This window comes from Crocuta crocuta, unplaced genomic scaffold, assembly GCF_008692635.1.
Source record: "Crocuta crocuta isolate KB4526 unplaced genomic scaffold, BGI_CrCroc_1.0 scaffold457, whole genome shotgun sequence".
NCBI classification, from domain to species: Eukaryota; Metazoa; Chordata; class Mammalia; order Carnivora; family Hyaenidae; genus Crocuta; species Crocuta crocuta.
This window is the reverse complement of record NW_027531318.1, coordinates 7,856,611-7,872,276: the sequence shown is the minus strand read 5'-3', so window position 1 is coordinate 7,872,276 and position 15,666 is coordinate 7,856,611. Positions and strand designations below refer to the sequence as shown.

At 37.7% G+C, this 15,666-nt stretch overlaps 1 protein-coding gene across 1 annotated transcript in view; it reads right to left on the bottom strand.

Annotated features, from left to right (window-relative positions):
• Window positions 1-4,690: 4,690 nt before the first annotated feature.
• MKX (mohawk homeobox) overlaps window positions 4,691-15,666 on the bottom strand; it is a 67,286-nt gene continuing 56,310 nt past the window's right edge. The window contains 2 exon segments of the mRNA XM_077771774.1: window positions 4,691-7,221; window positions 7,327-7,360. Of these exon segments, the coding sequence (XP_077627900.1) occupies window positions 7,035-7,221; window positions 7,327-7,360 (221 nt within the window). The 3' untranslated portion in view covers window positions 4,691-7,034.

Sequence of the window (15,666 nt, the reverse complement as noted above, 5' to 3'; positions counted from 1 at the left end):
GTGTATAGCTGTATCTATTGCTGTTTTAATTTGAACTTCCTGGTGACATATGACGTGGAGCATCTTTTCCCATGTTTACTTGCCATGTGGGTTTCTTTGATGAGTTGTTGATGAAGGTCTTTGGCCCATTTAAAAACGAATGGGTTTTCTTATTGTTAAATTTTCAGAGTTCATTGTATACTTTGGATAACTGTCATATTTTTGAGATGTGTCTTTTGCAAATATTTTCTTTTGGTCTGTAGCTTGTCTTCTCATTCTCTTGGCATTGTCTTTCAGAAGTTTTCATTTTAGTGGAGTACAGTTTACCTATTGTTTCATGTATTGTGCCTTTGGTGTTGTATCTAAAATGTCATTGTCAGCCCCAAGGTCATCTAGATTTTCTCCTATGTTATCTTCTAGGACTTTTATAGTTTTGCATTTTATATTTAGGCCTACATTTTGAATTATTTTTTGTGAAAGATGTAAAATCTGTGTCTAGGTTCATAATTTTTTGCATGTAGATATCCAATTGTTCCAGCACAATTTTTAGAATTTTATCTTTTCTTTCAAAAATTCTTTTTGAACTTTACCATTTTATCTTCTGCCTTTGCTAATTTGTCAAATATCAGTTGACTACAATTGTGTGAGCCCATTTCTGGGCTCTGTATTCTCTTTCATCATTTAATTTGTATATTTTTTCACCAATACCATGCTGCCTTGATTACTGTTTAAGCTATCTAATTACGTAAGTAATTTAATTTATGTAAGCTAATTACTACTAGCTTTATAGCAGATCTGGTAATGTCAGTCCTCCAACTTTGCTGTTCTTCTTCAATGTTTATACTGGCTATTTTGGGTCTTTTGTCTTTCCATATAAACTTTAGAATCAGTTTGTTGTTGAGTGGGATTGCATTGAATCTATAGATCAAGTTGGGAAGAACTGACATCTCAGCAATATTGAGTCTTTCTATCCATGAACATGGGCTATCTCTCCATTTATCTAGTTCTTTAATTTCATTAATCAGAGTTTTGTCATTTTCTTCATATGGTTCTTGTACATATTTTGTTAGGCTTATAAATAAGGATTTCATTTTAAGAGGGATGCCTAGCTCATTTTTTAGACCAAAATAAATTGCCAATGGACATAAAGTTTTAACATACAAAAATAAACCATAGTACTAACAGCAGGAAAAAAATGGATGAATTTTTTTATGATCTTGGCACTAAGTATAAGGTACTATGATTGCAAGTGCTTTATATATAATAGCTAATTTAATCCTCACAACTCTAATAAATAATTATTTTTATGATACATATTTTATAGATAAGGAAACTGAGGGTAGATAGGTTAAGTGCCTTGTCCAAGATTATAGAACTAGTAAGCAGAAGAAATAAGATTTGAATCTCAGAAGTCTAGCTCCAGAGTGTGTTCTGAATACTATACTATTTCTCTGGTAACCAAATATATGCAGTACCCTCCTACACATCCTATGTATATGCACAAATGATATTTAAGCTTCTGAATTTAAAAATATTATAAGTGAACTAAATATATTTATAAAAAGCAATCTTGGAAAATATTTATACCATATATTGTAAACAAGGTACTGAATTTTTAAATATGCAAATAATGTACAAATCACTAACAAATGGATGAAAAAAAGAAGGAAGCAAACAAACAAAAAAGGAAGAGATGAACAAGCAGTTCATTGAAAACAAATACTAATGGTCAACAAGCTTATATGTGCCATTCATCTTGAAGAAGTACCAGTTAAAGGAATGATAAAATATCACTTTTGCCTACCACATTGTCAAATATTTAAAAGTTTAATAAAAATCAAGGTTTTGAACAAGTTGAGGAAAAACAGACACATCCTACTGTCAAAAGTGTAAACTGAACTTTTATATGGTGATTTGGCAGCATCCATCAAAAAATTTAATTTACCTATCATTTGACCCATTAATTCCACTTCTAGGTATTTTTCCCATAGATGGTTAAGTGATTGAAGACACATATGCACAAGAATGTTCGCTGCATCAGTATTTATAACACTGATGATGAAGTAGGGTCTGTATGATGATGACAATTCACCAGTTGCTGGTTATTAGTTTGTGAGGAGATAAGGGGTCAGAATATAAATCAACTAAGAGTGCTGTGAGTTCAGGTGACAATTTTTTCCATATAAGTTTTTCTTTCAGTATGTTGGTTTATATTTGGGGGAAGCTCCTGATATCAATGTGAAACAGCACTTTGAATAGCACTAGTTTATAACTAAAAATTGGAAATAACCCAAAAGTCCACCAAAGAGGTATTTGCTAAGCAAATTATATTAGATACAAAATAAAATTATACACATTCATTTAAAACAATGAACTATATATTCACACACACACACACACACACACACATACACACACACACACACACTATGGAATGGAAAAATATTGCAGAACAGTATGAATATAGTAAGTGCAAGATGAAAAAGTACAAGTTTGTATATGCACTGAGTTTCTGAAAATACACACAAGACATTGTTAACCATGGTTCTCTTCAGGGTGTGGGATTAGGGCTACGGAGAGATAGGGTATGGGTTTTTTTATCTTATGTCTTTCTACACTGCTGCAATGTTTCTACAACTAGCATAAGTTATGTTTATACTTTTTCAAATCATAAATTCAGATTTTAAATTTTGTTTAAAAGTTGTGAATATAAGTCAGAATGAGACTCACTGAAGATCAAATTTCCAGAAACTGGTTTTGGGCTGCAATTTGTTTCAGGAGACTTACTGAGACAATCTTTACATGAATTCCCATGGAGTCATCTGTGTAAAGATGTAAAAAGCATATCAGCTTGTTTGTCCAAACTCAGAAATTGGTTTTTCTTACCTTAAAAAAAAAAGAGTTTATTATGGGCAAGGCATACACTTCTCAAACTAAATTTTTAGTCCATCTCTAAGATGTGTGTCTGAGTAGTCAGGATTCTGTCCCTGCAATGTGGCAATCATTCACCTTATTCTGACCAAAATTGTTACAATGAAGTATAGGACCACAAGACTCTGTTCAAGGAGGCCCAAAGATGGCAGACCACAATATGAATTTGACAGAATCTGAGGGTCCTACATGCCTAATGGAGGCCACAGTTTATATTGCCAAAAATTATGCGATATTAGGCCTTTCAGAATCATCTGGAACACATTAATAGTCATTAACATTTGTATAGTACATGCAGTTCGCAAAGTACTTTTATACTCACTGTCTTAATCCTCACAACAGATCTTTGGAGTAGGTAAATTTCATAGATGCAAACACTGGGTATACAAGGCTTATGCTTATTCTCCAAAGTCACTAAGCAGTGAAGAGGCAAAGCCAGGTTATGCCAGTCCAAGTTCTTACCACCATCCTACACTGCTTTCCAAGGCATGGCCGACCTAAGCTGCCCCAGACAGAAGAGTCTGGGAGGCTTGCTTATTCTCTGTGTTTATTTGCATGATGTTATGCTGTTGAGCTGGATGAGTTTAAAAGCAGACCATGGCTGTTGCCACTGTTTGTTAAACATTGCTACTTGGAGCAAGCAGAGAACAGACAGCAGCTTGACTTCTTAGTCATCTTGAACAGGATCAAGTAGGATGAATACAGGGAAAAGAAATTCTAGTTGATATGGATGAAGGAAGCTATCACAATGCTGCTTTTTATTGGTATGTCTGTTCTTTCCTACCTTTGTTCTACTTTGTGCTTTTTACCAGGAAGTTCAAAGTAATGATAATAAAATGATCTTTCTTGAAGGTCTCTCCAACTCTGATCCCAACAATTACTATTTCAAATGTTTATTTATTTATTTTGAGAGAAAGAGTGTGTGTACATGTTGGAGGAGGGACTGAGGGAGAGGGAGAGAGAGAGAGCCCCAAGCAGACTCCATGCTCTCAGCTCAGAGGCTCATGCGGGGCTTGATCTCATGAACCATGAAATCATGACTTGAGCCGAAGCCAAGAGTGGGATGCTTGACTGAGCCACCCAGGCATCCCATCTATTACTTCCTCATAGCAGTCTTTTGTGTCAGACATGTTTCCTTACCCAAGGCTCTTCATTAAACTATCTTTATCTCATATTCCATGTGTATTTCTACTTGTACATAAACCCTATATAGAAGAATTATAATTATGTGATAATACTTTCCACTTATTAAGCACCTTTTAATACCAGGCACTGTGGTAGGCACTTAATATATCCTATATGATCTCTAATCCTTGTAGCAAATCTACAGTTATGACTCCTTCTTCTCACTTTGCAGATGAAGAAACCCAAGCCCAGAGTGACTGAGTCTGGATCTTATAGTAGTGAGTGGCAGAGCTGAGATTCAAACATAGATCTGTCTAGCTTCAAAGTCAAAATCCTCTCCAGTACAAACATAGCACACGGTAACAATGCTTATTGTAGTAGCTACTGAAAGAAGGTATTTAGGGGAAATGTTCATTTTAAAGTTATGTATTTTAACAGTTAGCATCATACTCTCTTTTCCTCGGCTCTTAAAAGGTGGGTTGGTGGTCTAAAGTGATGAAAGTCAAACCTAATACAAATGCAGTACTTCCATATCATATCCCTTACCAACCCAAAGAGAGTTACAGTATATAATGGACTCTTCTGTTCTACTTCTTTCTCCACCTGGCCAACTCTCAAAGGAAAACAAAATTCATATGATCATTGAGGTCTAGAAATTAACTTTTATTTTCAATCTGTCAAGAACTCCTGGCAGTTATTAATTTTATTAAAATGATTACATATGGCAAAACAAAGAATAGAGGTAATTCTATTTCTCTACAACATAAATTATGAGTTAGATTCTTAGCTGCTGGCTCAGCATTGTTCAAGATTCTTTTAAAGGATTGGGGGAGGGGGGCTTTAATTTCCAGAAAATGTTAAAGCAGCAAAAGAAAAAATAAATTAAAAGTAATCGCAATTGGAGATATTGCCAAGGATGTCCTAATTATAAAATCTTCTTGATGTGTTTGTAGGCCAGATTCCAAGCTTTGGTATTTAAAAAAAATCATGTGAAAGCTCTCTTATATTGGCTTGTCATCTATATTTTATATCATAGAACAAATCTGCTGATTCTTTTTAAAAAGATGGCAAAAATGAATTATGACTAATTCAAATAAAAAACAACCAGCATCCATTCATCTAACTGAAATATGTGAAAACAAAATCAGTTTTATTAAAATATTTAATACCAGAATAACTTATAATAGTATGAAAAAGAGTGAAGTACTTGTCCTCAATTTTCTCTGACAGGATCACATTTTTGACAAAATTAATTTATAAAGATTCCAAAGTTTTTATCATGGGTCTGTAATTACTTAAGGATGTAAACCAAAAGAACGCATACTTCATCTGATCATACAGTCATAACTTAACATATCTTGCTTTGCACTTACTGTTACTGCAAACAGCAATTTAGAAAACAAAGTAAAAATATATATATACAAAATATTTTTATATCAAATTATCTTCATTACACTAAATAAACCCAATCCCCAAATGCTATGTTACATGAAAAAGTGTCCTACAATTTGTATCAAGATTGATATTGTCCATATATCAACTAGAGCAGCCTTTGGTTTTAAGAGCGTTTTGCAAAATAAAGAAAAATATTACCACATGGCTGCACTATTGGCTCTCATTCACACTCACAAAAAAGCTTTCCAGTTAAAAAAAATTACAAAATAGATTACATACCCAGAGAAAACATCCTACCATAAAAGAGTCAAATCCTTTTTACGTCTCTGTAGCACATATACTCTGTTATATTTGGCATCTCCGCTGTTTATTCAAGTTTCAAGTCTCCCCAAGCTGATTTGAATATTATTGTTTGATTGAAAACTAGATTCTTCTTTCTTGATATTGATTATTCTCACTCAATGATAGTCTAATTTAGAAACAAAATGTTCTTTCTTTTAATGCATGATTCCATTTAATTTTTCCTTAAAATGTCCTACTTGGCAAAATTCACAGACCGTCAATGTTTTGTTTTCCATATGTTTTAAATTTAAGAATCAATTTTATGCGTGTACATGTATAGTCACATAGAGATACATTTCTTTCGTTGTCTTGTTCTCGTTGCAATATAAATTGTCCATCAGCAATTATAATTTGAAATGAAACAAATAAAAGGTTTTCAGCCATTCCATATGAAAAAGTTTCCATCACAAAAAGTACTGACCTCTAATGCAAACAGGATTATGTGTTAAAACTAAACTACAGGTTTAGTTCTGCACGGGAATATTCTGAGTAACTTATATAATAAAATTTTAAAACACTTCTGCAGAACTTTAAAAAGAGAAAATCCAAATTACTTCTAACGGGCATTGTGGCGTTTTCCAGCAGTGCTCGGAAAAAGTTTTCCAGATCACAATGGATTCACTGGGATTCTTCTTAAGTACACATATGTGATTGACGCTCCTTTCATTTTGGAACTTTGTAGTGTGTCGGATATGCAGGCAAGATACATGCATGAAATTCTCACTGTCACTCTGAAAAGCATGCTGAACAATTTTAAATACTGCAGCAGTTTCTTTTTTTTTTAAAGGAATATTTCATTTGGGCTGCGTAGATTTCCAAGTTTTAACATGTGAAATTAGTGAAAATATTTTGAGGGCTTTCAGTAGTTCTGGTTACTGTCCTGGAATGGTTAGGCCCATCTGGAAGGACACACATGGACTAACAAGCATGGTGGCGTTGTCGTTTGAGGCTCAGCGGCTCTGCTGTGCCCACGTTGTTGCTCATTTTGGGGGCAGGAAGCAAGGCACTTACTGTAATGGCAATGCAGACACTTTATGCATAGTTTGAGTAACATAAAATAAGTTACTACTTTTGATTAAAGTGAGGTTTTTATAATTTATATGTCTCTTATAGAAGCAACTAAATGATATATTTAGGGTAATTAAAAACAAGAAGAGGTTTGAAAGGGAGTCATTTTCACTTCTGCTTCGGCTCTTAAGATGAGGATTGATGGGAAAACACTGACATGAAGAGCAGCCAAAGGTCTGAAAAGCGACAAACCCTTAAAATGGCTGAACCAGCGGCACTTTGACCGTCTTTACTTCTGCTATATGTGATGACTTCTGGATGATGCAGCTCGTAGTCCCCTGCAGTGTGTCTTTGCCTTGTGCAAGATTGGTTAAGGCCATCGCCGCATTAATCTCCTTCCAGTATGTGTCATCCTTGCTTGGTCCCTTTCTATTGGCTGCACTGGATTTAAGCAAAAAAGAAAGAAAATAATCAAACTCACTGCAGTGTACACAGAAAATGTCGTCAGTGAAAAGCACAAATGGCAAATAAGAACATATTTCTCACCTGTCGCCCTTATTGGATCCATTTTCCAGAGCGTCTGTAAAGGCAAGCAAACATTCAATTACTTTCCTTTTTTTCTTTCTTTCTTTTTAAAAAAAATTTTTTTAATGTTTTATTTATTTCAGAGAGAGAGAGAGAGACAGACAGACAGACAGTGTGAGCAGGGGAGGGTCAGAGAGAGAGGGAGATACAGAATCTGAAATAGGCTCCAGGCTCTGAGCTAGCTGTCAGCACAGGACCCGACATGGGGCTTGAACCCACAAATCGTGAGATCATGACCTGAGCCGAAGTCAGATGCTCAACTGACTGAGCCACCCAGGTGCCCCTTTCTTTCTTCTTTAATCTTAGGAGTTGCATCATTAATTTACCAGGCATTAGAACTTCATCAGGAAATATGGTTGAAATCAGTTAATTATTTTTTACAAAGATAAAGTAGTTTAAATGAAGATACAAAAAATCTCTTTGCAAAGAAGCAGGATGAGAGCAGGTAATAAAGAATTATAAATAGCTTTCATAACTAAACAAAAGCTGACGTTAATTTATGCTGAGAAATTGGGCCTTTTCATGAGGAGAAAACAGCCCAGGGACAGGAATGTTAGCTCTTCCTGGGGCCAGGTTCTGGCCTCACTCCCTCACTCACCTGCTGTGGACCGTTGGACAGACTATGATGCCCCCCACAGCATCTGGGATGCAGTTTCCTCAACTATAAAATAAGGGAATTCTTAGAAGATCTTCAGAAGATCTCTATGATTTCGTGGGACTCAAACCTTCATCTCAGAAAAAGGACTGGCAAATAGTTCCCTCAGACTAGCTAGCCGGAGTGACAGATTCAGTACTGACAGCAGCACAGGACTTCCGGGATATTAGAATAAGCAGCCATCAGTCTTCAAGCTGCACAGGAAACCCTCTAACTGCAGGAAATGAGCATTAGGGTGTGAGCTTTGCTCATGTACTCTCTCTATTGGTGTAGATTCCCTCGCTCTCTCAGGCACTGATGTCTACCAATGCAAACATCATTATCAAGAAGGATGAAATGGGCTCTTGCTCTTGATTAAATTTCCCTAGGTAGCTCTTAGGCTAAGAGAATATGGTTGGGAACATAAAAATAGACATGCTGGAGGGAAAGATGGTCAGAGGGTAAAGAGGGTCCGCTAGCATGGCATGGGAAGTGGGAACATGGGAAGTGGGGTTGAAACTCCCCATCAGCCTATGAGTCTCCAAAACTAGGTTAAGTCATGACCACCACCATCACCATCAACAACAACAATAAATATTACCCAATAGCTACAGAAAGAGGCATTTTGCCCTGCACAGGAAACATGAAAAACACAACGCTTGCTCAAGGCCTTCTTCTGTTTCTATGGCTTTTGGAAAACTTTTTCTGCCTTCAGTCCTCTCCCTTTGTTTTACCTCCCCCCAACTCAAAAGGGAGTATTTTTTGTACTCTGCAATGCTCAAGGCCAGTTGGATCAGACAGCATAATTTCTAGTTCTAGGCTCTAAGAGAGTCATGGGACTTGAGAATAAGAGTATCAACATGATCATAATACAGTGTGACCAGGATAAAATTCTCCAAGGAAGATATGGTCAAGAGAAAATGATTAAATGTCCATGGAGACGAGGCTGCTAAACTCCTATGTCCTCTAGGAAGGAAAAAGAATTGGGAAAGCCTGTTAGTGCATCCTGAGTCAGGCCTCAAAGTATGGACCTGGAGACAATAATGGGTCACCATGAGCTCTTTGCACAACCCTTCCTAGAGACCCAGGGAGCTTTAAAAAAAAAAAAAAAAGAAGGCAAGTAAACAAAACAAAAACATAAATGACAAGGTTGTTATGAGGCATAAATGAGGTGCTATGTGTCTGGCCCCAAACAGAACAACAAACATTAGTCTTTTTCTTTGGTTTTTCATTTATCCTTTGGGGAAATAGCTGGGTCTGTGAGCAGATGGATGGTCACCGTCTGGATCTTCTGGTCTCTACTAGGTTGGCCTGGATGGTTAGCTATATTTCTGCTGCTTTTGATATTCTTGGAATTATAAAATTACTGTGTAATTGGAGGGAAAGAATGACAATTTTTAATTCATGGAACTCCTAATCTTAGTTTACAGATTACTTTCTATGTGCTAGGCACTATTCTTAACACTTTCATCTTTGCTTATTTAGTATCACTTAATTTCTATGCACACAGTATGTCTCTGTTATGTCCGCTAAGTCATTCGTTGTGTCACACTATTATCTGTAAATCTTTCCCCCAGGAATGACAGAGACAAGGCACTACCAAAACAGAGAACAAGTCAAGGTCTTTGTTTAGGAGGAGGGAAGCCAGCAACATTGGATATTCTACAGAGTAAAAAAAAAAAGATCTAGGCCTTTGCTCAATTTTGCCCACAAATTGCAACAATTCTGTTGCCAAAGTGAAGCAATAGGTTATGGAGATATTTATTCAATGGAAAGACTTGGCAAAAGCAGAATAAGTTCCATGAAGCTTAAATAACATTAGGGAAGTAACAAAACATAATTTAGAAAAGACCATGTAACTGATGCTCTGGCTTACAAACAAAAAGCAGTCTCACAGATTCAAAGGGGACCAGAGTCAGATTCCCTACCTGATGGTCAACCCGAGAGTGATGGCTGCATAGATGACAAGAAGGAAGCCTGTGGCTATCAAATATGTAATGGATTACAGAACCCAGAAATGCCATACATAAGTGGAGAAGCCTGCACGTGAAATGAGAACATCTAATTCACTGCTAAGGTCCACAGAGAGCTTGTATTTAAGATGGAGAGTGAACTTTCATGTCCTGCAGCCCCGTTAATGGCTGGCTGCTGCTGGCACTCCCTGGGGCTGCCTCCCTGAATTTGTTCCACTGAGAAACAAGTTTACTACAGCCAACTGTGAAATTATAAAACTCTGCTTACTCTTGGGGTGTATGTGTTTTACAGTTTGGTGCCTATGAAAATACCTTTGAAGTGTAAAACACAGACTCCAATGCCTGTTTGTGTATTCTTAATTAGTTTCACAAATTTCAACAATGTGCTCGGCAGTATTCAAGAGACTGCATCCTGTATTTTATTTCTCAGGCAGATGGGTACGTTCAGTGTCATTAGGTATGGTCTTCCTCGTCAACAGTAGAAAAGTCTTCATAAAAAGTAATGAATGGAAGGAACATTTTGCTTTTGTATCAATGCAAAAGCAGTGTGTAACAAAACTCAATGTCAAACNTTTTTTTTTTTTTTTTTTTTTTTTGTTGGTGGGAGAGGAGTCTCCGTGTCCAGGGTGCTTTGGGTTCACACATAAATTGGTGTTAGGAGGACACACTTTTCCTGTTGCTGTTACTGGGGAGTTGCCTGGTGTCACCAGGATATTATGCGTCCAAGAGCCACCTCCTTCAGAGCTGGGTGTTCTAGTTCCCAGAAGAACTAGCAACAGGAAGATGATAGCAAACAGGAGTCCTTTACTCTGAAACATTTGTGCTTTTGTAGGAAAGCAAAGAACAATCAAGGTCTGGTACTTTGGGGAGATTGTTTTCCTACTCCTCATGTAGAGATGAAATCTGGGGAGGTATCAGATTTAGAGAACTGATATCATTTGAGGGGAACTCAGAAAATTTACAATCCACTCATTATATTCAATAACTGTATTAAATGTGAAGATGTTTTTTCTTTATTCTGGCTCTTATCTGATTCAAGTATTTTGTGTCTTCTCAGCCAGTAGTTAAGAGCAGTGGGTCTACTGACCCATCACCAGGGCTCAGGGGGCTGATGCCGCTTCTGCCACCACAGACAGGTGGTCTCACGGGCTCTCCTCCAGAACAGGCATCAAGGAACAATCTGACAGGAGAAGGAAGGATTCTGTAATGCTGCTGAAAAGAGAGAAATCTGAAGTCTGAGCCGGAGCAGACGTTTCACTGCTATTAATTAACATGCACAGACTTAGGGTCTGACTGCCCCACATTCAGCTCAGCTGTATTTCTCACTCTGCAAGTAGCTTGGCTCGGCCTCTCCAAAGTCTGGGCTAAAACGCCTTTTTCGATTCTAAGGTTCCAAAAATCAGCTACGCTGTCAATTACCATAAAAGCAACTGGTTGGCAGGAACAACTTATTGAACCAGCCAAAAGAGCGTGTTTTAAGACCAAAAAAGAAAAGGGAAGAAAAAAAAAGAGGTGCGTAGTTAGGAAAATCTTGGATGCCGTAAAACCCAAACCATGTTAAAACTTAAAGTGGGGCTATCCTCAGTTTGGACATGTGTTTCCTTATAAAGTTACGTAGAGAAACAATTATATTGAAAACCACTTCTATTGCAATTCGAGATGTGTAAGCACCAAGCTCTGTGGGCAAAGTGTCCACTCAATTTTGATAAATGCAATTTAGAAACATATTAGTTCTGATATATATTCCTGAAGTAAAGAGTTATAGTTATAAAAAGAGACAAAATCTCTTTATGAGATTTATGGCCAAATCTGTTTTCCTGAGATTTTTAAAAAAATTTAATCAATAAGCCCTAAAGTTAGGAATGTTTAAAAATATTCTGCGAATGTGTAGTAGTAGTAACTTGCACCACTGAAATGTAAATAAAGAATATGAAGATTTTAAAAAATTAAATAATCTAAAAATCATGTACTATGTATTTCCCTAAATTAAAATGGAGAGAGTCAGAGCTCCAGATGCTTGACAACTGTGTTCCCTCACACTGTGTCCATTTTGGGGCCATTACTGCGAACAGCAGGTGTGGACAGCCAGGATGTACTTCTGATCTTGGAGGTCCCGAGAGCCCCCGGGACACCAGATTAGTTTCTGGAGGTATTTACATACTTGGAAGAACTGAAGTAAAGAATGAGACTCTGGTGAACCTGGCAGATGGAAGACGTCTCTGAAGATTACGAAATGCTGATGGCTTGAAATCTGCAGGACTTTACACCAAATGGATAGAACAATCCTTGGGGCTCCCTGCTCCCACTTTCAATGGCCTCTATCTCTCCTTCTCCACACACACATCTACAGATTGGTTCTACTGTGACTCTACACTTCTTTCCTTTTAAAATTAGCATTAGTGGGGCGACTGGGTGGCTTAGTCGGTTGAGCATCCCACTTCGGCTCAGGTCATGATCTCACAGTTTGTGAGTTCCAGCCCCATGGCTCTTTGTTGTCGTCTTGGAGCTTGGGGCCTACTTCAGATTCTGTGTCTTCCTCTCTCTTTGCCCCTCCCCTGCTCACGCTGTCTCTCTCTCTCAAAACTAAAACATTAAAATTTTTTTTAAATTAGTATATCTGTTTTTCTCTAATAAGAAAGGAATACAGGTTCACTGCAGAAAATCTGGGGAGAAGTATACAAGAGAAAAATAAAGGAAATTTAGGGTTAACAAGTATAATATTTGGATATATGGCTTTCCAAGTAAGTTTATATACATTTTTAAATATGGGGTCATTCTGTATATGTTTGCTTTTTTTCACTGAACTTCTACTTTTACCTTATACTTTGTTAATAAATAAGGTAACAATCTACCATTTGGTTTTCCCTGATGTGGCAATGGTTTTTGTGTGTGAAATAGAAACAGATTGGAAGAATTTAAAATCCAGCTTCATCCAGTTTAATCTTGAATATTGAGAGACTCAAATGTTACACGAAGGAGTGATCTTTAAAATAAACAATTACTAACATTGATTGAATGCTTATTCATATGCCAGGCACTATGCCAGGAGCTCTAAAATGTTATCTGGTGAAATGCTTACAATAACCCTGTGAAATAGCACCACGACCCGTATTTACAAATGACATTGCAGCTTAGAGGGGTCCAGAAACTTGCAAAAGATTCAGTTTGGCAGTGGGGGTGGTGAGTCTCAGCATCATATCAGTTGACTCTGAAAGTCATGATTTTAACTCCTGCATTCAATTATTTGAGTGCTCTCTGTTGATAAAGCCACCTTCAAAGACCGTGGCAAGGCTTAATGTACTGTTTACATGGAAAGCCTGTGGAAAGACAACCTATTAAAAATCTATTAAGCACCTTTTCTGTTCTTTTCGTTGGTATTTTAGACCATAGAGGTGCAAAAAGAGACTTTTTTTCCTGCCTATAATGCCAACTGTAATATATAAAAAAAATCTGTCCAAATCACAGAGTAGGAACTCTAAGCTCTCTTGAGCTCTTCCCCATGCTTTAATTAGAGTGACATTTTAATAGATGCGATAGCCTAATAATTGCTCTTCTCTTGTCCAGAGTGTATTATTGCTAAATAAGTCCTAGGAAGCTGTGGCTGCATCACTTTTAGAGGAAATTTTTGTGGTTAGCCTCTCTTTGGGGTAGTCAGAGCTTCTGAATGAGCAATGACAAATCATTCTAAGTGATGTTTGCCTCAACAGGAAGGGAAAAAAATTCCCAGCAACCTGCAACACTTATCTGTTGATGACTGAACTGCTTCTTCCAGTTCTACCACAACCAAAACTGAGTTCTACGTGAACACTTCTGCATGACAGGACAAGACAGCAACTGAACTTGGGGAGGTACCAAGGACACTGCTCACTGAGTTTTGAGAGCCTTGAGAGGGGGGGGAGTTTTGAAAGCTTTCTGAATAGTGAGAATTGTAACTTTTTTCATGCTTTTAAATTTATTTTTGAGGGACAGAGAGAGACAAAGAACGAGCAGGGGGGAGGCAGAAAAAGAGGGAGACACAGATCTGAGGCAGGCTCCAGGCTCTGAGCTGTCAGCACAGAGCCTGACACGGGACTCGAACTCACGAATTGTGAGACCACGACCTGAGCTGAAGTCAGATGCTTAACCGACTGAGCCACCCAGGCAGGTGCCCATGAATAGTGAGAACTATAAAATGAAACCCACCTCCTCTTCATAGGTAGGGTTAGTATTTTTTCCCCTTTTGCAATATGCTAGCTAAATTCTTTATCCTGAGGCCTTAAAGAATGAGTTGCTTCCAAAATCATTTCAGAGTTTGAAGAAAAATCTTTCCAAAAATTAAGCCAGTGTTTCCTCCAGCCATGACTTCCACCATCTGGCTAGAGATTCTTTTCCTTCCTGCTACCTCTCATGTGGGCTGGCCCCCTCACTATGGCTAATGATGCCCAGATGTCCTGGATCCACAGGATCCCCACCTTCAGCTGCCTCTCTGTCAATGCATCATCTCTAACTCCTGCCAGGAAACAAAAATGAGAAACCACACCCCTCTCTTCTGAACCAATCGGGAAGAGCCCCTTGGTCAGGGTGTGAGTAAGCTGACATCTCAAAGCTTTCAGGATACAGTTATATTTCCATTAACGACAACAGAACATCTTTATTGTTCCCATAGTACCCATGTCTGTGTGTAAACCTGTAAAAGTGCTGCTTGGCTTCTTATCGTTCAGAGAGTAGTAGCCTTGATGGCTTTCCTTAGTTCCCTTTGTTACTGTAAAACAGGTATTCTGACCTCATTAGTCTAGGCTGGAAGACTAAAGGTGTGCGAAGTGGGATTTGTAACTTGAAAGTAAGTTTTCAAATAAGCAGAGTACCACCCAGTTATAATGTCTCAACTTCACTTTCAATCTTTTTCACTAAATATATTAAATATCCTTGATGCTAAGTTATTCTGCATAATCCCATCTACTAAGATTGCTCCTCTGTGATCTCAAAGGCTCCACCTTCCCAAAGTCTAAAATGTTCAGTCTGAAACTTCACTTTGAAGATTAGAATGCAGTCTATGGGGAGGAAATTGTTGGTGAATGACCAGAAAGGGAGTCTGGAAATGTTAAATATTCTCATTTCTATTCTTAGCTCATTGCTATTAACTAGGAGGGTGGTCTGGTGTGAGGCATGGAGGCAGCTTAGTGCAGTGGTTGGAGTCCAGACCCTGGCACTAGACAGCAGGAGTTGGATCCTTGCTCTACCACTGATTATCTGTGTGACAGCTGGCCAGCTGTTTGACTTCTCTGTGCTTCAACTTTGTCACCTATACAATGGGGCTCATAGTACTAGACTCAGAAGTTTCTTATGTGGACTACATGACTGAATATTTTCTGAAACAGACAAGAACTTGAGTACACATACCAAGTACTATATAAACCCTTATAAAATAATTTTTAAAAATTAACCTCCTTTCTCACTTTGCTTTTTACATCTAAGATATGGGGTTGAATGTAGTCACTAGGAAAATTAGTATGGTTCAGAGATTTAATAAGAAAACCACTATGTCTTATTTATGTAGCCTGGGTGGCTCAGTTGGTTGAGTGTCTGACTTTTGATATTGGCTCAGGTCATTGTCTCGTGGTTTGTGGGATCAAGCCCCACATCAGGCTCTTTGCTGAAAGCATGGAGCCTGCTTGGGATTTTCTCTCCCTCTCTCTCTGCCCCTATTACCCTCCC